Source organism: Aptenodytes patagonicus, chromosome 2 (genome assembly GCF_965638725.1).
Source record: "Aptenodytes patagonicus chromosome 2, bAptPat1.pri.cur, whole genome shotgun sequence".
Classification (NCBI taxonomy): Eukaryota; Metazoa; Chordata; class Aves; order Sphenisciformes; family Spheniscidae; genus Aptenodytes; species Aptenodytes patagonicus.
Genome location: NC_134950.1, coordinates 59,114,723 through 59,135,020, shown reverse-complemented (window position 1 = coordinate 59,135,020; position 20,298 = coordinate 59,114,723). Strand labels below are relative to the sequence as shown.

General features: G+C 41.0%; 2 protein-coding genes across 9 annotated transcripts in view; one reads left to right on the top strand and one right to left on the bottom strand.

The window, feature by feature from the left end:
- MPPE1 (metallophosphoesterase 1) overlaps positions 1 to 20,298 on the top strand; it is a 43,008-nt gene that overhangs the window by 21,639 nt on the left and 1,071 nt on the right. For 3 of the 4 annotated variants that reach the window (XM_076329994.1, XM_076329995.1, XM_076329997.1), the window contains exons 2-9: positions 1,888 to 2,272; positions 3,124 to 3,232; positions 3,555 to 3,658; positions 4,217 to 4,297; positions 6,203 to 6,311; positions 7,241 to 7,312; positions 7,424 to 7,546; positions 8,335 to 8,475. In XM_076329994.1, the coding sequence (XP_076186109.1) occupies positions 1,998 to 2,272; positions 3,124 to 3,232; positions 3,555 to 3,658; positions 4,217 to 4,297; positions 6,203 to 6,311; positions 7,241 to 7,312; positions 7,424 to 7,546; positions 8,335 to 8,475 (1,014 nt within the window). In that variant the 5' untranslated portion in view covers positions 1,888 to 1,997. Of the gene's footprint in view, positions 1 to 1,887; positions 2,273 to 3,123; positions 3,233 to 3,554; positions 3,659 to 4,216; positions 4,298 to 6,202; positions 6,312 to 7,240; positions 7,313 to 7,423; positions 7,547 to 8,334; positions 8,476 to 9,894; positions 10,078 to 20,298 lie in introns of those variants that run through there. The other variant, XM_076329998.1, reaches the window with a different exon arrangement.
- GNAL (G protein subunit alpha L) overlaps positions 8,477 to 20,298 on the bottom strand; it is a 205,623-nt gene continuing 193,801 nt past the window's right edge. For all 5 annotated transcript variants that reach the window (XM_076329989.1, XM_076329991.1, XM_076329992.1 and 2 more), the window contains 2 exons: positions 18,912 to 18,979; positions 8,477 to 13,690 (listed from right to left, as the gene is read on the bottom strand). In XM_076329989.1, the coding sequence (XP_076186104.1) occupies positions 13,544 to 13,690; positions 18,912 to 18,979 (215 nt within the window). In that variant the 3' untranslated portion in view covers positions 8,477 to 13,543. The remainder of the gene's footprint in view (positions 13,691 to 18,911; positions 18,980 to 20,298) is intronic.

Sequence of the window (20,298 nt, the reverse complement as noted above, 5' to 3'; positions counted from 1 at the left end):
GTACAAGCAAAGTCTCATTGATTTTTATTGCTAGTTAAAGTGCAGATGAGATTAATATTAAACAAGTTAATCAGCCTTTATGTGTAGTTCCTCTGTTTTGTGAAATTGTGACGTCTGGCCGGTGGCTTTCTCCTGCTAAACTAAGTTTAGTTAGAACTGAATTGCATGCAGTTAGGTATTAGTCATGCTAACGTTAAATAATGCATATTAGAAATGATACATGATGCAGACTAATAGTTCTTTGTCTTGAATAAGTACTTTGTAGTGGTGATATGGGAAGCTCGTGTTTGAAAATAAGTGGCTATTATCAAATAGAGGTTTTGGTTGGAAAGATAAGATAATAGTCACATGTCAGTTTTCGATTTCCATGAGACATCAATCAAATGGGCTAAGGCATAGGGCAGTAAAGCAATTTAAGTTTTGTTTTGTGTTCTGCATGTAACTGAGACCAGGATTTTCGAAAAGATCCACTAATTTTGTGTGATTCTGTAATTTTGTCCTAGTGTTCCTAATATTTAGGGTCTAAATATTCAAAGGTACCGAGTATTCACAGTTCTAATCAGATGTAGTCAATTCAGATGAACATTGGCTGCTAATCACTGTCTGAGTACTGTGTTCAGTAATTGCTAACATCCTGGATGTTAGTCCTATGTTGGAATTTTTCTGTTGTAGAAAGCAAAATTGCAGTCCCATTCTTGGGCAGGGAGAAGACTTTTCTTTGTGGATTTCTCTAGAAGTTTGTTCATGAGCATGTGAAGTAACATTTTTATAGCTCTCCTGGAGTCCCTTTTACTGTGACCATGCTACACTGTTTACCTTTAAAAAGTGGGTCTTTCAGACATGCAGTACTCTTCAGACTGAAACCCTGAGAGGTTGCGCGTGGAACCCGAGTGCTTTTACTTGAAAGTAGGGCTAGTATCCCTGTCCTCTCAGGTGGGATACTTGTGTCTTGTGGGCACTTACACTGGAAAAGTGTTTCTGCCAAGGACTGTAGAAGAAACAGAACTGTGAAAGTGTGGGTATTTCCTTCTTACACCAGAAATAATGAATTTCTGTTAAATGCCTGTAAACAAGTGAAACAATCAATGAGCCCTGTTACAATTGTGGCTTATTGGAGTGAAGACATTTGTTTTGTTTCTGCCTTTAAAATGGCAGAAACTAATATTGTAGTTTCAAAAGGGGTAGAGTTCCCTGTTTGGGTTATAAACTATCCAGGGTAGAAGAAATCAGTAAATACAGTAAGCTTACCAACTTAGGCTCATTTTTCCACATTTCTCTTCAGCTGTAGCACAGTTTCTGTTTCCGAGGCTTAAATGTTTCTTCTTGTCCCCTTGTTAGAAATGAAGCAGCAGTAGTTAACTAGTCATGTATCTGTATTCCTGGAAAGCTCCGGTAAACTTGTTCTGGGATAGTAAATTGCTTTTTGTTCTTGGAGATTATTACAATGAGCCGTATTAAAGGTGGTAATTGCATTGATTTGGCATAGTCATGTTATGTGAGTTGTGCCAGAAAGTGATTGCACGTGGCATTGCGGTGGCCAGGATGATATGGATCCTAGTGGATTTTTTTTTTTTTGCTGTTCAAGCTAAGCTCTGTCTTTACCTACCTTTGACCCCTACTCACGGTGTTTTCACTATATAGTTTTAAAACACACATCATGCACCAAGATCCTGGCTGGCTTTAAACTGGTTGCCTTGGGCCTGGTAGGAGAGAGTACAGTTCTATGCTCAGCGCCATGGCCGTCTGTGTACCTGAAGGAGAAGACCAACTTTGCTTTTTAGGTCAATTACACGGTTCCAAATCTTTCAGGGTGACGAGAAGCTAACACTGTAGGCCTTACAGGGAATGCTGGCTTAATGAATATTTTATTTTGTATTTTCTCCACAGGGATTTTGTACTGAGACGAAGCCCAACGTGATCCTTTAACTAGCCCCTACCGTTTTCACCTGAGAGAGGAGAACTGAGCCATTGTGAAAGAGTCTTATGCTGGTACTGCAATGCTGAGTTCTAGCTCGACCACTGTGAAGAGTCTTCCTTTGAAGAAGAGGCTTTGTTTCCTGCTGAAACTTGTGTGCTTTGTCAGCTCAGTGTTAATATTTTGTGAATTTTTAATTTATTATGTGGTAATTTTTCAATGTCGATGGCCAGAAGTGAAAGGTGGAGCTCACGTGGATAAAAAAGAGACTTCAACTTCAGTCCTAAAGGCCGTAATTTTAGCTGATACTCACCTGCTTGGTGAAATCAAAGGACATTGGCTGGATAAGCTGAGAAGGTATTAATTAATTTTTTTGAATAATCTCTATCCTGGTTTTAGAGTTTTTAATAGTAGCTAATGGGACAGATGTTTAAAACCAATGTTGTGGTACTCGTAAGAAGCGTGCATGCTGCCTTTGACTTGCCAATCTGGATCTGCGCTGGGTAGTAAACCAGCGTTGAAAGGTTAATGAATGGGACTTACTGAGGCAGTGCAGTCTTGAATGTTCGGGTGGTATGTGGGTGTAGATGCCTGAGCATTTTTGATGGGTCCGATAGTCTTTTCCAGTATGTCACTATTTTATAGAATGCCTTAAAAATGAGCCAGATAACGTGGATGTCCCAATAGTCGATACCTTTAATTGCAGAGATAAGGAAGCTGGTAGAAGTTTGTCTCTCTAGTAGAAGAATCGGAGGCAAAATGACATTTAAAAACAAAGATAATCCAATCCTATGCCTACAAAGCCATGGCTGTTAGTCCAAAAGAAGAAAAAGCAGAATGCCGAAAGTACTAATTCTACCATGATATGAACATTATAAACTTTTGCTGCAGAAACAATAGCGTAGTAAAACGTGCAATAATTCACTGTTCTGATTAATTGCTGTTTAATGGAATTGTAATGAAAATTCAACAAGCTGGTATTAATTCTTGCATGAGTTGGGGCTGGTTGTATTGTAGTGGAATGACCCACCAGGTAAGACGCACCTATTGTACTTAAACCTGATTTCTAAGTATTTAATTTGAATTCCATATTAGTGCTTTCAGTGTGTAGGAGCCATCTTCCCGTTCCTGCCAGGCTGTGTTTGTGTATTCAGAGTTGAGGATCCAGGAGTTAGGCAGTGATGACTGGGTATGTGTTTTCCTTTCAGGGAATGGCAAATGGAGAGATCTTTCCAAACCGCCTTATGGTTACTGCAGCCAGATATTGTTTTTATTCTGGGAGATGTCTTTGATGAAGGAAAATGGAGCTCACCTCAGGTATGACATCAACAGCTCTCTTATTTCAAAAAACGAGGATTTCTTGAAGGAAATAGATGGCAGAAGAAAGCAGGCTAGGTATGCAAGGCTTTGTTTAATATTAATATAGTTGTCCTACTGGTAGAGTTTCTAGTGTTTTAGATATGAGTTGAAATGTTGTGATTCTCCTTCATTTTTGGTAGTATCTTGGCACTTTTTCCCCTCATATAAAACTTATAAAATGTAAACGTCTCACTGAGTGTGCGCTTCTGTATTATATACTAGTGGTCACCTTCGATACTGTCGAACAGCATTAATTTCTCCATTTATTTTTTTCATGCAGGCATGGGCAGATGATGTCAGGAGATTTCGGAAAATGTTTAAGTATCCAGTTTCTACTGAGCTAGTGGTTATCGTTGGGAATCATGACATTGGATTTCATTATGAGTAAGTCTTGCCAGCGAAAGGAATGCATACAGTAACTGGTTTTGTGTCTGCGTGACCTCTTGTGTGTTTATACAGAAAGTTTTTGATCATAACCAAATTAGAAGGGATTGTAATTTAGAGCGAGGTCTTACAAGGTATCCATCTGTGCACAATGCACCCTAAGAATACATTTTAGAACAGTTTTACTTTTGTGCTTCTCTGAGCATATGTAAAGTTGTCCAGAGCCGGTCTTTCTGCGTTGGCAGAGAAGTCTTGAAGCTACTTTTCCGTGTGTTGGGCCTCTTTTCTGAGCACATTCCCCTTCCCATTACCTCAGCATTAGAGGAGCGTAAGCGCCCTCGCTCTGCTGTGCTTCTGTAGGATGGCTGTGCTTACCTTGATGTGACTGGGACGGAGTACACTATGGGTGTCAGAGCATCCCCGTGAGTTTGCTGAATGAATGTGCGATCTAGATAATGGAGCAGCAAGCTGCATGGTCTACAAACTGTAAAGCGCCTGTGTCAGATGATTTACAATGCCAGTTTCTTACCTCAGTTGTATTTTTGCTCTGTGACACAGAATGACTACTTACAAGGTAAATCGATTTGAAAAGGTTTTCAACTTTACTTCAGGAAAGCTAATAACTCGAAAAGGAATAAAGTGAGTACATTTAATTTTTTTTTTCAATGTTTAGAGTAGCGATTACTGAGCTAGCAGGCCCGAGTGATGAAAACTGAGAACTGGAAGTGGAATTGCTAATGAAATAGTATGGGAATGCTTAACTTAGAGCTTTTTTTTTTTTTTTTTTTTTTTTAAACTTTGTATCTAGCTTGTGATGTGTTAAACATCAAACGCTTTGTACAAACCTGTAGTTTGATACAGAGTGGAAGCCGTACTTTGAGCTAGGTGAATTGTAACAATTTCCTTTTAAATGGAAAAGTACTGTGGAGTCAGGATCAAATTCTCTGGTTTGCCTTTTTACTTCCTTGCAGCTGGTAATGACCCATGGCTGTAAACATAACAGAAGAATAGGATTCAGTAAAGAAACACAAACAAACCCCCTCTGTGCTTACAAGTTAAGAGTTTCATTAATTTTAATAACTTCTTTAGTCTGCAGAACTTAACTCTTGTTTGAGGAATTTGGGAACATAGCAGTTGCTTGTCCACAGTTTTTCCACAGGGTGGGGTAATAATGCGCAAGCTGGTTTTGGCTTAGAGTAGACCTTGTTACAGAGCTTGTTCTCATCGTTGTGTGTCTGTGGCTGCAGCTGTCTGCCGTGTCCCCTTCTGTTACTTTTAGATACCATGCAGGAACCCGATGAGGGAAAGCAGTAGTGGGTTTGTGGCAAGGCATTTGTCTTTAAATCTCAGATATACGAAGGGAAGACCCATTGCCAGTCTGCATTTGGCATGTATGCCATCAGGTTATCATCACTCATGCAAATGTAAAATTCAAAACCTACCAGTTTACACTGGTTCCCTTAATTAAGCAAACATTAAAAATATTCTGAACAGGTCTAGAAATGGCGTGTCTTTTTTAGGAAGAGCTATCGGCTTCGTGAATGCTCAGTATAATGATATTGTTTATCATGCAGATGGGGGGTCCTCTAGATACGTATTTCAGCTGTTTTAAAAAATAGTTATTAAGGAACATCTCCGTGTCCCCTTTGATAAAACAGCACAGCAGAATTCTTGCATGCAGTTGCAGATTGTATGTCTAGTATCATATTTGTTAACTGAAATCAGCTGCATTATTAATGAAACGTTCCCAGATAAACGATTTTACAACCAATCTATGGTATAAAAGCAGCTTAATTTGATAAAAAGAATTAAAATTTTTTTTGTTTTGACCAGTATCTCTTAAGGGGAGGGCATTCAGCTCATGTACGTCTGTAAAACAGACTGAATTGAACAGGAAATATATCTCTTGAGTCCTGAATGAGTGACTAAACAGGTATGAATCTTGTGGCAGAAGTTCAAAGTTGATTTGAAATCTACAGGGAAATCTTTTTCTATTACAAGTAAAATCCTGTTTCTGTGTGAGACACCACAAAGTACGAAACTAAGTTTGTTCAGGGTAGCCAGCCAAATGCAGTGCTGTTTTGCTTTTCAGTTGTGCTGAAGAAATCGAATGTCTAAAATTAGGTCTCTGAGGTCTAAAATGTGTGTGGGGAGAGAAGCAAGTTCTCCTTTCCCTCAGAATTCACCTTAGTGGGCTTCTAACATTCCACTAGAATACCACTTCAGTATCTGTTATAACAGAAAAAAAATCTTGAAGTGTAAACATGAAGCATAGCATACGGTATATTGTGCAACCTAATTAACAACTGATTATAAAGCAGCCTACCAGGCAGAGAAATGGCTACGGTATGGATACTCAAAAGAGGGTTTCTAGCACGTGATTTCGGAAGCTGTTAACGTTCTGCTGTTTTGCTGAGCTGTGCCCAACTTTGGACCACTTGCATTTTATAAAATAAAGTTTATCCCACGCACGTGCATGAATAGCAAATGCTTTCCTGTCCTCCCCACTTCCCTTCTTTTTGCCCGCTCCCTGGTATTTTCCAGCTTTGTCATAGTGAACAGCGTAGCCATGGAGGGCGATGGCTGTGCCGTCTGCCGTACCTCAGAGGCAAAGCTTGCGGCGCTTTCTCACAAACTGAATTGCTCCCAGCAGGTAAGAGTTTATTAAAGATCTGATCGTAGCCAGCAACTCGGCTGCTGCAATGCGAATACTGATACTGCAGCAACAGTCAGGATATAACTAAGAGTCTCCTGAAAAAAATCTGCTTCCTATTCATATTGCAGCTTGTTAGCAAATCTTTCTTCTCCCCATTTGCCTCTTACCATTTTTACTTAACTATTAACTGTGTTGCTCTGTGTTAATGGTGTTAACTTCCTTGTCAGTGCTGCCAGCAAACTGAGGGTGTCATTTCCTCTGTTCCAGGGAATGGCAGGAGAAGTTCTGTAACCCGCCTTTGACTTAAGAGACATAATAATCCCTGCATTTATATTTATGCATATTGTTCTGTTTTATATCCTTCAAACTAGCCTATTCTTTTAGTTTTCTGATTCTACTGGAGTCCTGTCTTGATAGCCTAGTAATGTTTTAATTGTAGTATTGTTTCATCAAATCCAATTGCTTCTTGTGTTTCATTCCTCTTCCCTTTTTCATAGGCCGACTGGACGCACGGTAGGCAGCATGATTGACTGGGTCGGCAGTCAATCAGGAAACCAGCTCCCAGTGGAAAAATTGCTAGACTCTAACTGCTCTCTCTCTTGGGCTGCCCTAAATCTCTTCTGCCTTGTTTGTGCAGTGAGATTCTGCTGTTGCTTTCTGCATTCAGAAAGAGCGCAACCGTATCTACAGCTTATAGAGAAAGGGGAATTACAGCATTTCCCCTTCCATCCACAGTAGAGGCTCTTAAAAGTTTATACAGCGGACAGTATTTAAACACTGTACGCTGAGCTGATGCTGCTTTTTGCAAAAAACGAAACAAGAAGAAACCCCCAACCCCTCAAAACCTAGCTATTGTTTAATTCCCTTCCCCACCCCTGTGGTACACATAGGTGAAGACAATACGTATGGGTTGATTTTATTCACAGAAACCGAATCATTCCAACAAAAGGTGCAGTGATGTGGAAAAGCTTCCAGCTTCAGAACCCATCCTTTTACAGGTGCGTTAGAGGTGGGGTGAGGCAACATGTTGACGTGTTTTTAGTGTATTTATTACTGTTCCAGAAAGGCTGGACCGTGAGCAACTGATCCTTGCTTTGAATGTCTCCCAGCATTACCCTCTCTATCGGAAAAGTGATGCTGAATGCAGTGGAGAAGATTCTGCTCCTCCAGAGGAGAAGAACATCCCATTTAAAGAAAAGTATGACGTACTGTCTCAAGAAGCATCACAAAAGGTTTGATATATTAGGAACTTGAGTATCGGTGGGTGGGTGGGAGGGGGACACGAGTGTAGCTGTATGTAGATTAAAAAATTTTGGAAAGGACGTTAGCCGAGACAAACAGACCACAGCTGCTCCCGCTTTAATGAGGCCTTTGAGAAGCTGCTTGTTAGAGCTGCTCTCCTGAGGATCATCGCGATCACGGCCTTGATTCTGCAGGGCTTCCCAGGTACAGGCCGTAGGTCCCGGCGCTCTTAAGTCTGCTGCGGTGCTGTTACCTCCAGTTGAGCGTTTTGTACTTCATGTACTGTGTAGATTATGGACAAACCTAGTAGAAAGCCACTGTCTTCCAACCCTTTGAAGGCACTGCTTTTGCTGAATTAGTAACTACAGGAAAACGTGAAGTCAAAGTATTCCCTAAAAATCTAATGGTCAGCATTTGTTTCCTTCTGCGTACATGTGTTCACTCAGGATTGGCAGTACAAGATTCCCCCTTAGCCAAGAAAAAAGCATTGCTTTACTAAACCCGAGGTTTTTCTATTTGTGATGTCAGCAGCACGCTATTGCCTTTGTTCTTCTGATCCGTATGGCCACAAAAAATTTGGGATGAGGGCCAAATGGGTATGATTACTATTACAGTATCAACACGTCTCATTGGAAAACAGAAGTTTACACAAAGCGCTTTGTAAGAATATTAGAATTGCCATCGTTTCATTCTGTTAGAAGAAAAAAAAAAGGGGGTTTAAGCTCAATTTCTTTTTAGCTATGACTCAATTTTTGTGCTTTACCGTTTTGTGTTCTAGCTGATATGGTGGTTTCATCCCCGTTTGATTCTCAGTGGGCATACCCATAGTGCTTGTGAAGTGCTGCACGCTGGGAAAATTCCAGAAATCAGCGTCCCGTCATTCAGTTGGAGGAATAGAAACAATCCTAGTTTCATCATGGTAAGTTTTAATTTTTTTTATTTTTGTCAGATAACTTTCATAAATAAATCAACATGGCAGTCAGCTATATTTTAAAACTGATTCTACCTGTAAAAACAAAAAATAAAAAAATTGCCTACCCACCCAACCCACTCAGTACACTGCATCCACTTTATAAAGTACATCTGTGGGAGCCACATGTGCTGTGTGGTACAAAGCAATGCCGTTAAAGATCTAATTAGTATCTGGGTACAAGCATCTAACATCTTCTTATAAAGAGGGTGCGTTGTAAACTATTGACTTGTAAAAATAATCAGTATTGTGCACTGAACAGTAGAAAGACTAGTTTGGCTTGGTTGATTTACCAGCTCTGAAAACAAGACCATTTCCACCTCAAACTCTTGCACGGTGATCATGGTTTTCGAACTTGTGCATTAACCGCTTCACACAGTGAAAACATTTGTCACATGCCAACAGTCTGCCTCCTCATTTCCAATTCACATTTTATACAGCGTGTTGGTTATGCTCTCGCAGGCAGTTCCAGTGCTCAGTATATCCTTAGAGGTAAATCAATTCGTTTCCCAGTTCAAAAATAAAACAGAACTCCTAGAAACTTGGAGTAAGAAGCAAAACCTACGATCTGTTTACTGAGTAGTCTGAGACTTGGGAGGGGAAATCTTTCACGTACTTCTACTGCTGTTGAGTTTAGGCTGCTCGATACGCAGATAACCCCAAACTTTTAAATTCGTTTTATGCAACGGTTACTATTTCTTGTTGAAAGTAGTTCTGTTTATTCCATATTCCTGAGAGTAGCTGCCTTCAAACTACACATGCTCTCTGCACACGCCAGACAGTGCACCTTCACTGCAAAACAAGAGGTTGGCTAATTAAAGTTGCATCGTCTTCACTACTGTTTTAACTCAGCCTCGGTCCGTTGTAAACTTTAATTTGAACTGCAAAGTCAAGCCAAAACCCAATGAAGTTCTTTGTCGTTGAAGTTCATGTTCGTAATTTGGATTAGCCAACGTGTTTTTGCAGCATGTACTGGGTAGGAGGAGGGCTCGGGGGAGGAAGGGGCACATTCACAGACCCTAACTTTAGCCTGGGAAGGCTCCTTCCAGGTGGATTTACAGCAGCTAAAGTTAGGCTTCTCTTGAAGGCAGATCAGATGGGGAGCCCAGCTCTCTATTTACGCTAGATGGAGTAGAGGGAAGATTGGCCTCTGGGCTAATGTTGGCCTGGTGAATATTCCAGTTAGTGCCCAGCACCGCAAGGTACGGACGCTTCAGCCCCCTGGAGAAGGCACTGGTACTAGGAAACTGGCCCCAACCCTTGCCACCCAACACAGAATTTAGAAGTTGGAGATCTGACCGCTGTGGTGTTACTCCTGATTCAGGACCCACTGTAACAGCAAAGTGACGGTCTTCGTTTCTTTTCCAGGGCAGCATAACACCAACTCGCTTCTCCCTCCAAAAATGCTTCCTTCCGTATGAGAGCAGAGTCTTTACTATATACTGTGCAGCAGGTGCTCTGCTTGTAATCCTGATACTAGCTCATTTTCAGCTTCTCACGCCACCATTTTATTTTGCTCAGCGTTTAATCAGTAAGCATAAAGCAGTATGAAGAGCCAGACATCTGCATTCAGTCACTGAAATACCAAAGCTGAGAACAGTCAAACATCAGACTATATTCATGCCAGCAAATGACCTAATTTGATTGCTAGTCTGAAGGCAGGTTGCATTTACACATACCATAGAAGTCCTATACAGCTGATATGACTACTACAGGATAAATAATTAACTGAAATGAACGTTTCATGCTGTACAAAAATACTGTATTCTACAATCAAATGAGTCCTTTTCCTGCTATAATTTTTGTATCAAATATGTATATTAAAAGTGTAACTGTACATTATGTAAATCCTATAGCCTCATCACTTATCTGCACTAGTGTCTTACCCTGGTGGAGGCTCAGTCCTGCAAACTGGAAACATTTCTCTGTTTTATTGCTGCATGGCCCTTCTCATGTCATACTTCCGTTTGTTAGGGTCAGGCAGAATCTAGATACATCAGCACTGAGAGATGCGGATTTCCGTAACCTTTTTAGGATGTCATATGTAAGGGACTCTGGTTTGGGACAAGAAATCTTCCAGTTCCTGGCACGTTAAATTGTTAGCTGACTACAATTTGCAGTTATCGTCTACCAGACAACAACGGGAAGAAGCTCGTGGATCCAGTTTGCTGATACACACTTGAAACCTGCTTAAAGAAAAGTTAGGGTGACACCTCAAGCTGCTATTTTTAAAAAGATGTGCTATGATGAGCTTAAAAAAAGAGGGCCCTATTGCATCCCAGAGATCTGTGTGGTGAGGGGCCCTCCAGTTGCCGATCTTCTGCAAGAAGGAAGGTCAAATACAGCTGCAGTAACATTATCCTATGCCTTGGCCCTCGGTCCTCGGACAGACAGGGGTAGGAATGCGCGTTATTTTAGATTCCTGCAGGGCCGCCAAGTTCTGTTAACTTACTGTAGAGTCACATTTTGAACTGCACTAGCTCTTCCCTGGGGAGGCGGAGGCCACCGGCCGCGCTGCAGCGCAGCGAACCGCAGAGCTGGGCCACAGGCCCCTGCCGGGAGGGCAGCGGGGAGAATGTAAAATCTGAGCTCAGCGTCTTCGCGTGCTGCGTATGAGGGAAGAGGCGACAAACCTACTGCTTCTCCCCACCCGCCCCAGAAAAACCAGAGGGACTAGTTCACACCAGGACCAATTTTCCTGCTGACGTTCCTGCAGAGGCTGGGAGCTCTAGCCTGAGCTCCTGGGCTGGGGATTGTTTTTAAAGAAAAGACTGTCTTTTGTTATTCGCTCTATTACTTTCTTTGGCATGGGAAACGAGAGAATCTTTGCATTTGGGAATTTTGTTTATTATTAGCTTATTCCACCCAGGCTTTCACTTTCTGGGAAATATCTGATGACTAAATTGAACGTACAGATATCAAAGCATACACATTTCTGGGAAGAGGAAACGGTCATATGATAGTATCTAAAATGGGATTGCTTATCGTCAAATAGAAACAAGGTCTCAATTCGTCTGTAGTCTGAATTTAAAAAGATGACTGACTGGGGTTTGTAACTAATAATGGTGCTTACAGTAAAAAGTTAATCAAACCTGCTGATTTATATGCCAACGTGGGGAAGGTGTTAGCTCTTTCTCTCTCCCTAAATTTAAAATGAAGTGGGGGGAATGGTCCAAAGTGTGATAAAACACTCTAGAAAGTAATGTAGTCTAACACTTCTCTAGGTTTCTGTTATTGCAACTGTAATTTTAGACATTTGTACAGGTTATCTTGGACACAGGAAAAGTATATAGTCACAGACATAAAACACCTATGTATAAAATATAAAGCAGTGTTATAGTTACTAAAAAGGACATGCCTTATTGCTACAGCAATTCTTGCTTTTTATATATTGTACTGTACCACAACTTGTTTTGAGAATGTCATTTGCATAAATTATTCAAGTTTGAGAAATATTCACACATTTTGATTCTACAATATTTAAAATAAAACAATTTTCTAATGTGTCTCTTTATTAAAAGAGAAATAAAAATGTCATCTTGTAATTCTCTTAGGCCAGACACAAGGGTTTATACACCTTTTTTTTTTTTTTTCTTCTTTCTCGCTATTTACTTGCACAATGAAAGCCGCTGTTGGTACAAAGATTGAAGAGCTCTATATAATGGTGCTTTACACATTCACAATCGGTCTGTGCAATTGTGAAGTTCTATGAATGACCAAAGAATTACCAAACATATTTGCTAAATATAAAGGAGAAAAAAAAAAAAATTCCTTGGTTCCCATTAAAACAACACCAGGTTGCAATTTGGACACTTGAATGAATTCCAATGTTTTAAAGCTGAGACTTCAAAAGAGAAAGGCATGTTTGCTGCAACATCCGGTGACTGTAATACCTTACTTGGAAAGGTAAGTGGTTAATTTGCATAATTTATAATTTTTATACTAAAGAGCATTTTTATATAAACCAGAAAAAAACCCCTAAACTCTACAGATAAAGTTCTTACCTCCAGTCACTGCTGCAGGTAAGGTTGACATCAAGCTGTACAGCGCAATCAAAAACATACTTACATCTTAGCTCATTTTACAGGTACAGCCATAATCAAGGCACAAAGATCTTCTACAAGTATTTTTCTTCAATAAAGTTGTACAAAATAATATTACATTTTACAGTCTGTACAATATAATAAACCAGCAGTAAAACAAAAAAATATATATAGGGAGAGGACCGTTGTCCAAGAATGATCGGAACGAAAAGGATCATTTGTGGACAGCACAAATAACGTAAGTGAGGGTGGTAAATTTCCTGCCTAGATGCAACAGGCTGAAAAGTAGCTGTAATTCAAATGCCTGAGGTGTGCAGAGACACTTAGCTCCAAAACCCCAGAAAAATTGCTTTGTCTTCACTATTCCTCTCATTATCTACTCTACTTCCTGTGCCGGTAACGGCTTAAAAGAGGAGGTCACTTTATCAGTTGACCTGCAACTCAGAAATGCTAAAAACTGTGACAGAGTAATAAATATTGTGGTGCTGCTACATTGTGTGTCTACTTCCTCAACAGTATTTAATAACCTGATACAAAGTGCATTAATCTTTTTTTCACCCATCAAGTACTCTTCAATGTCATGTTAAAAAGGAAACCCACACAGAGGGATAGGTATGACCTTAGTGTCATCCGGCTGACATACCAGTTTGAACTGACGTTAACCTGCTGGAAAAAATTTAGCAGGGCACGTTCAGTTAAAAAAACAAAACCTAAGGGAACAGAGGTAGCCGGAGGGCTTAGTGGAATGACGAAGAAGTGGCATGTCAAAATAAAGCACAAAAATAGTCCCAAAAAGCATGAAGGAAAAACAACCCAAACTTGCTTCAAATCAGCTTTAAGGTTAAATAATTAAAGTAAACAAAGTGAAGAGACTGACATTTCTATAGTATATTCTTCCACTTTGTGTGGGGTAGTATCAAGAGAAAGAGTAAGGAGCAAAGAATTTAAAACCACAGGTTCCACGGTGAGCCCCCTCACAAGAGTTCGTACTGGCGGAGGTGCATCCTTTGAATGATGTCTCGACAGTCGTTGAACACTCTGCGGATATTTTCTGTGTCCACTGCACATGTAAAGTGTGGGTAGCAGTAATGCCTGCCGTCTCCGCTCGCCGTACTTATCCTCTGCGGAAAGAGTGAGGAAAAGAAGGGTCAGGCGCCGTGCCGCGAGAGGTTGCACGTCTCAGCGGTCTCTCGTCTTACGGAGTACCAAGAAACCTGGGAAATTCTGCGTATAGATCATTAAAATAAACAAATATAAAGAGGGAAGGTCCGTGGTCTAGTCCAACCTGAATCACAAATTTGAAACAAATGCAAAGAAAGTTATGGATAATATTATGGGGTCAGTATATTACTACTTTGTAAGAGCCACTGACGCTATCATCATTTGCACAAGCTATTATCATTTGCACATCACCGTGCAGTGAATCCGTGCTGCTGACGGCACTGCAGTCTGCCCTGCATCTGTCCCAGGATTTTTTTTTTCCCCCTCTTCTTTTTTGGTGCCATCATGTGGCAAATTTTTGAATTCTTGTTTTAAATCGGCAACACAAAACTGAAAACCTCCCAGTTGTGAAGGTAGCAGCGGCAGAGAAGAGCACCCTACCGCTTCTGCTTCTTGAAGCTGAAGGCCCCTGAAGGTACCTTTACTTAGTGCGCCCATCAAGCCGGCTGACGACTTGGTATCATTATTGAGACCCGGCCATGGTGGAAATATCACTAGAGTGGACGGGTTCCCACAGAATAATAAACCATGCACAAATCCAGTCAACATCGGGCCACGCAGAATTAAATTTTCACAAGGCTACTGCACAACTTTTTAGGTCGCTAACTTGAGCTCCAGCATCACTTCACCCGTGGTTATCTTGTTAAAATTCCCCAGAAGCTTAAAAAAGACTTAAAAAAAAATCATCATTTTGTTCTGTACTACTATAGGACTGATACATAAATCCATGCTAGATCATTATCTTGAAGAATATATACGGAATGTCACGAAAGCGGAAGGTCAGTTCTTGGGATAACAATTTTTATAAATCTTTTCTGAATTTTATTACAAACTATAATGGCTAAACAACAAAAGACACTGTTTTCTCTCTCTCTGGCTACACTATAGAGTGATTTATTTTACATGTGGGATTGACCTTTTAAATGCCTACAGCTACAGATAGGCAAAACTATAGACATTTTGAAGCCCTGATTTACATAATTAGATCAACAAGAAATTGCAGATTTTTGCAGGTAACATTAGCTATTCAACAGAAGTTAAATAGGGGGCTTCCAAATGTATACTAAAAATGATTGTCTTCTTACTAAGCTACACTCAATACCTAGTTCAAGGATTTTCTTCATGAAAAATACTAATTTAATAACCTAGTCAATTGATGAGTAAGTCGTTCAGACCATATTTAAAGCATGAAGTACACTAAACAATAATGAAACGAGGGGAAAAAAAAGGTTTACAAATCACTGCAATGGCAGCAAGATGCTGAAACTCAATTAAAATGTAGATTGTATTTGCCTGCAGGATACAGGCCTCCAAATCTCCCAGAAAGGTCTGGGGGGAGTGTTGTCTTACAAAGTTTGGGGGAAATCAGTCCTTTAGGAAGCCAAGGGCTGAAAAGACAGTGGTGTGCATGGACATTCATGATGATACTAATTTTAAAACAGTGAAATGTGCAATAGAGGTTCTATTTTTGATACAATAGCTGCTTTACATTTTTTTTTTCCTCCTGCGGATCTGTTCTGCATGGCAGTGGGTGGTATAATGCTGCCACTCAGATGCAGCAAGGAGAGACCCATTACCAAACATTTTTTTTCCTTGGAGAAAAAAAAATTATCCCCCAAATGACGGTGCAGCCTGCCTTCCAGCTACTGCTGCACTTCTTCAATCTTAACTTGCAAGCCTCGGAGGAGTTTGGCCCTGGCCTGTTCGGGTTTGAGACCCACATCTACACGCGCAGCCTCCAACTGCTATTGCCACACTTGCCACCATCCCTTCCAGTGCGCTTCCTTCGAGCAGCACGGCCTCAGCATGCTGTTAACAAGCGCATTAACACCTCCGCATGGTCTGCACACAGCAGTTACGTACTGTAAGGATGCGAGAGGGGGATCAGACTCCCACTCTCGCGCGCTCTTTCTAGGACTAAATGTTATAGGCTGTCAGTGAGGGACAACGTACAAACGCTTTCAGTGCCACCCAGACGTGGGTAGCAGAGAGCACACCACCCTACCGACCCAACGTTCAATCTTTTTCTTGTGTTTCAGTAAAATAAGTGTTCTTTCACTAAGTGTTCGCTTGTGTGTGTCATGCACTGATTCCACTAACGTCTATGGTAGTAAGCTGCCTACAATGTTCTGGCGATACCTGGTTACATATAAAGCATGTCAAAGGATGTATTTTCAAAATGTTAAGTTTTTTTTGTCCCCTGACAGCTCTGTAGTCCTCTCATTTTAGGACAAATGCAGTATTTTTCATCCCTGCTCAAAACTCATTCTGAATAGTAGCATGTTACTTAGCACCAGTTCAGAGGGGGAAAAAATATCCCCTGGCACAGCAATGAAAGTACATTTACCTTCCTATAACACAAGCGGGAATATTTAATACTGGCGTTCCTATACTGCGGGGGTCAGGACGACAGTTTTCAGTGAGGAGCCAAACGTGCTATTTGTGTGTTTGAGCAGCAGCTCCTCCACCTCCAGGGTTCAGATTTTTAAAAACCAGCACCAACCAGAGGGGCCGTGCCACTGCTTTAACAGGGGTTACCTAGACACTGGGGATGTATTAAAACAAAACATCAGCAGCTGGAGAGCCCTGTGTACAAAACACCAAAATGGGGCTGGGGAGTAACCTAAACAGGAGTGCACGAGCACGCTGCCTCCGTGAAGAGCTTGGGGGGAGAAAGGACATGCCTGAGCCGAAGGAAGGAGAATTTCCTACAAGATACATCCTGCCAGCCCTCACCCACCGCTCCTCCCATTAAAAATCAACAGTGCCGAGCAGCTAGGCCTGCTGCCGAAGCCCCCAGAGGCCACAGGCCCCCGCATCAATTCTGAAATCAGGAGCCGATGTATTTTGCCTTCCTAATACTCATATACTACCGTGTAGCAATAGTTGTTGGAAATGTGTTTATATTTAACCTCCTTCTAATATTCTTCGAATTACATGCTTTAAATTTGCCAGTACCGGTGCCTACAGCCAGGTAGAGTTTTAAGGGGTGCAGCGCCATGGTGGTGATTTTCACACACATCCACACCTTATGCAGATGCTACTGTGATAAAAATCGTGATAAAGCTTATAAATGAATAAAAACAGATTTCTCTGAATCATGTCTGAAAATTTAACAGAGCGGGACAAGGAAAAGGTCATAAATGAAGAGACTTGGAAAGAAACGTATAAAGCAGAGCCAAGAAGGCCGTAGGTAGAAAACATACACCTTTTCTCCCTTGCACCTGGCTAAGGACATCAGAGCCCTCCCCAGTTTGTATGCTGAGCTTTATTTCCCCTGTCCCCTTTGTCTCACCCTCTCCAAAACCTCGGCCTTTTGTGCCTGACCCCGTGAAACTGGAAGTCGCTGTTTCTACTTGGCCTTTGCCCACCTCGCCCTCCCCGCTGGGCCCGTGCTCGGCCTCCATTACTCAGGGCACATGCAGGCTGTTCAGACCATTTACGGGAGCAGAAACACCTCGCCTGCAAGACTTGAATTTCAAACAGCCCGAGTTTAAAGCAACTGTTCAAATGACTACGTCCCTCTGTTTCTTTATGCTGAGAAACCAAGCAGAAACCCAGGAGAGAGACACGCGAACATTGCTTATGGATGGGATGCTCTCTGCCAGCCCTGCGGCGGTTGCGGGGAAAGGGGGGGGAAAGCTGTTTCGGCCCCGTTTTGGCTGCCCGGCAGCTGGTGGATGCTGGCCCTGGCCCAAATGCTTCTCCTGCTCCCAGCACCTGCAGAGGGCCTCTGCAGCCGCACGGTGGTTTTTTATGTGGTTGCAATGCCTACGCCCCCTCCTCTCCCTACCTGCTTCGTAGGTGGCCTCTTTCTATAATGCCAGTGAGTCATGGCAGGTAAGGACCTCGCCCTTGATGTGTTTATTTTAAATAATGAAAATAGATAAAGGTGGGGAGTTTCACCCTAGTTTCCCCATAATTTGGTTCTCTTGGACCCTCCTTCCAAACTGGATACCGTCACCTGCTTCACAGCATTTCAGCATTACCACAAGAGACGTTTGGCTTGAACTGGGTTTTTTTCGGTAACTCCTATGTTAACACAGCACAATCTGACATTTTTCCTCAGAATCTGGAAGGTTAAGGTGGTGAATGGAAATCCCCAAAGTGTGAACACAATTAAGTGCTTGTTTCTTTCTTGTTGCATCAACAGCTGTAAATCCTAACAATACTTGTAAATGCAGAATGACTTTAAAATTTTTAATTCTAATGATTAAATTTGTTCTCCCAAACACCCCCATACAGTTTCTACCAGTAGGGCAAGATGGATGAGCTTTGGTTCTGGTCTCTGTTACTGCTTCACACTGTGGGAATGACTCTATATAGAGTAAAGCTGTAGGTGATACTGGATTAAGCCCTCTGTTTCTGACAGCAGTGCTGGGCTCTGATCATGAGCCTGATTACTGCTTGTATCTGTGAAATGTAGACTATACCTCTTCAGCTCCAGCTTTGGAGAAATCCTTAATTGCAAGAATAGCTGTGACCAGACAAGGAAACTTTTTAATGATTCCTCAGTAAGGCCATGACACCAGTCCTAGGGTGAGGCAAACCTCCTAACTGGCACAACAGAAATCTTATTTAAGGATAAAATCTGCTTTTTTGTTCATTCCCATTCATGACCACTGCCAAAGCCCTTGGAGGAATGCAGGATAAAAAACCAAAAAGCCTATTTGCTTAAACATGGACTGGACTGATACACAAAATAAACATTCAAGGCAACGGCCAGTAGCATCTTACAGGTAAAGACAACCACAGAAAACCTCACTAACTGGCAATGAAAATAGTGCTCGGCATTGTCCCCCTGCGCAGAGAGTGAGGGCTGCTGGCACCCACACCGAACCGAAAATCAAGCAGGCAAGCACACGACCATTTTCAGCACTAGCACTTACTTGCTGTGTGTGACACTTTGCAGGGCAGGTGACCTTATATAAAATGGGCATAAAAATGTGCAAGCACTGGGGAAGGTTCTGCAAGATGGGCAGCTGAAAAGAATTAGGAATTGCCAGACGTTCTCCTCTCCTTCTAGATTTCTGCAAAAACCCATCAGTTTTCCCTAAATAAACTACACCATCTGCCAGTATTTCCTATGATAGAATCACACATAAGATCAAAATTACTCACTAAAAACTCGTCCCGGATGAAGAACTTGGCTCTTGTGACTTTGGGGTCTTCTCCTGCATCTGGTGTTGCTGTTCAATTAAAAATAATGATATCAGAAACATGAAAAGCAAACAATCATCTACTTTTCATAATAAAAGGTTTAATAAGGAGGAAGTAGTCCTTCAATACAGAAATTAAAATGTTAAATATCCACAGAAGATTCCCAATAGGTAATTCTAAAATGCAAGAGTACTGTAAAACCTGACTATGCATTTAACATATTTTAGGAACCTGAAAATTGCTGAAATCGTTGCAACAATGTCATCGGTCATATCATAAAGAGGCTTACTCACATCCACAAGTTTGTTCATATAGATACAAAACGAGTGGGAGTTAGGGTTTAACTTTTATCAGGAAATATGACTAGAAAAAGCAGCTGAGCTGTTCAGTTTCTGCAGCAGAACAGCATCTCTCGAATAAAGCTGCAGGCAGGAATTTGGGTTTAAAAATGAAATTTCTTCTGGATTGTTTTTTTTTTTTTGGAGTGTGTATGAATTTAAAATAAAGATAGCATAAATGAACTTATGTTTATATTAAGTAAATACTGTCAAATATAAATGCCTGAATTGCTACCTCAAGGAAAAGATGGGAAAGATCTTATTAAATTCCAGAAATACCTAATTCTATCTATCAAACGGAAGGACCAAACTTCTTTAGGGGAAATAGGAGAATTTCAGATTTAAGCCCACTGTTAGTTCCTACTAAATCAGCTTCATTAATCCAAGATTACACGTGAAAAAAGTTATAGCATCAAAAGATCTTTTAATAGATATATTTTATTTCCAGGCCCCAAGTCAGCAGAATACTTGGATATACTGCCCATCAAGGGGCCTTAGACTAAATTCTTGTTGAGTGGGAGACTCACTGGTCAGTACTAACGGTTTGTCGGCACATGAAGTCATCTCTGTCTAGGCCATGTAACAACTGTATTTACTGTAAATACAGTAAATGTAAAGTATGTAAATGTAAAGTATGTAAATGTAAGTGTAAAAACAATACAGTGAAGAGATAACCTATTCATTTCTCTTCAGTGTGATTTCTCCTCATCTAAGATACCAAATCAGATGCTTATAAACATAATACGGTAAAGGGCAGAATTTATCAGAATATAGAAACATATTTTTTACTCTTATCTGTAGCGCCAGGGGTAAACCTAGAGCAGCAGCACAATCGGCAGCATCTTACGAGTTCTGTGCTGCTGTCCTTAAATAATGTCAGCTGAAATTAAAGAATAAATGAACAACTACAGGTTAAAAATAGAGAGCTGCTTCATGTGTGAATATTCTGGATCACTCTGGATATCTGCTGTGAAATCCCGCTGAGAAACACCAAAAGCTACTTTATTCTG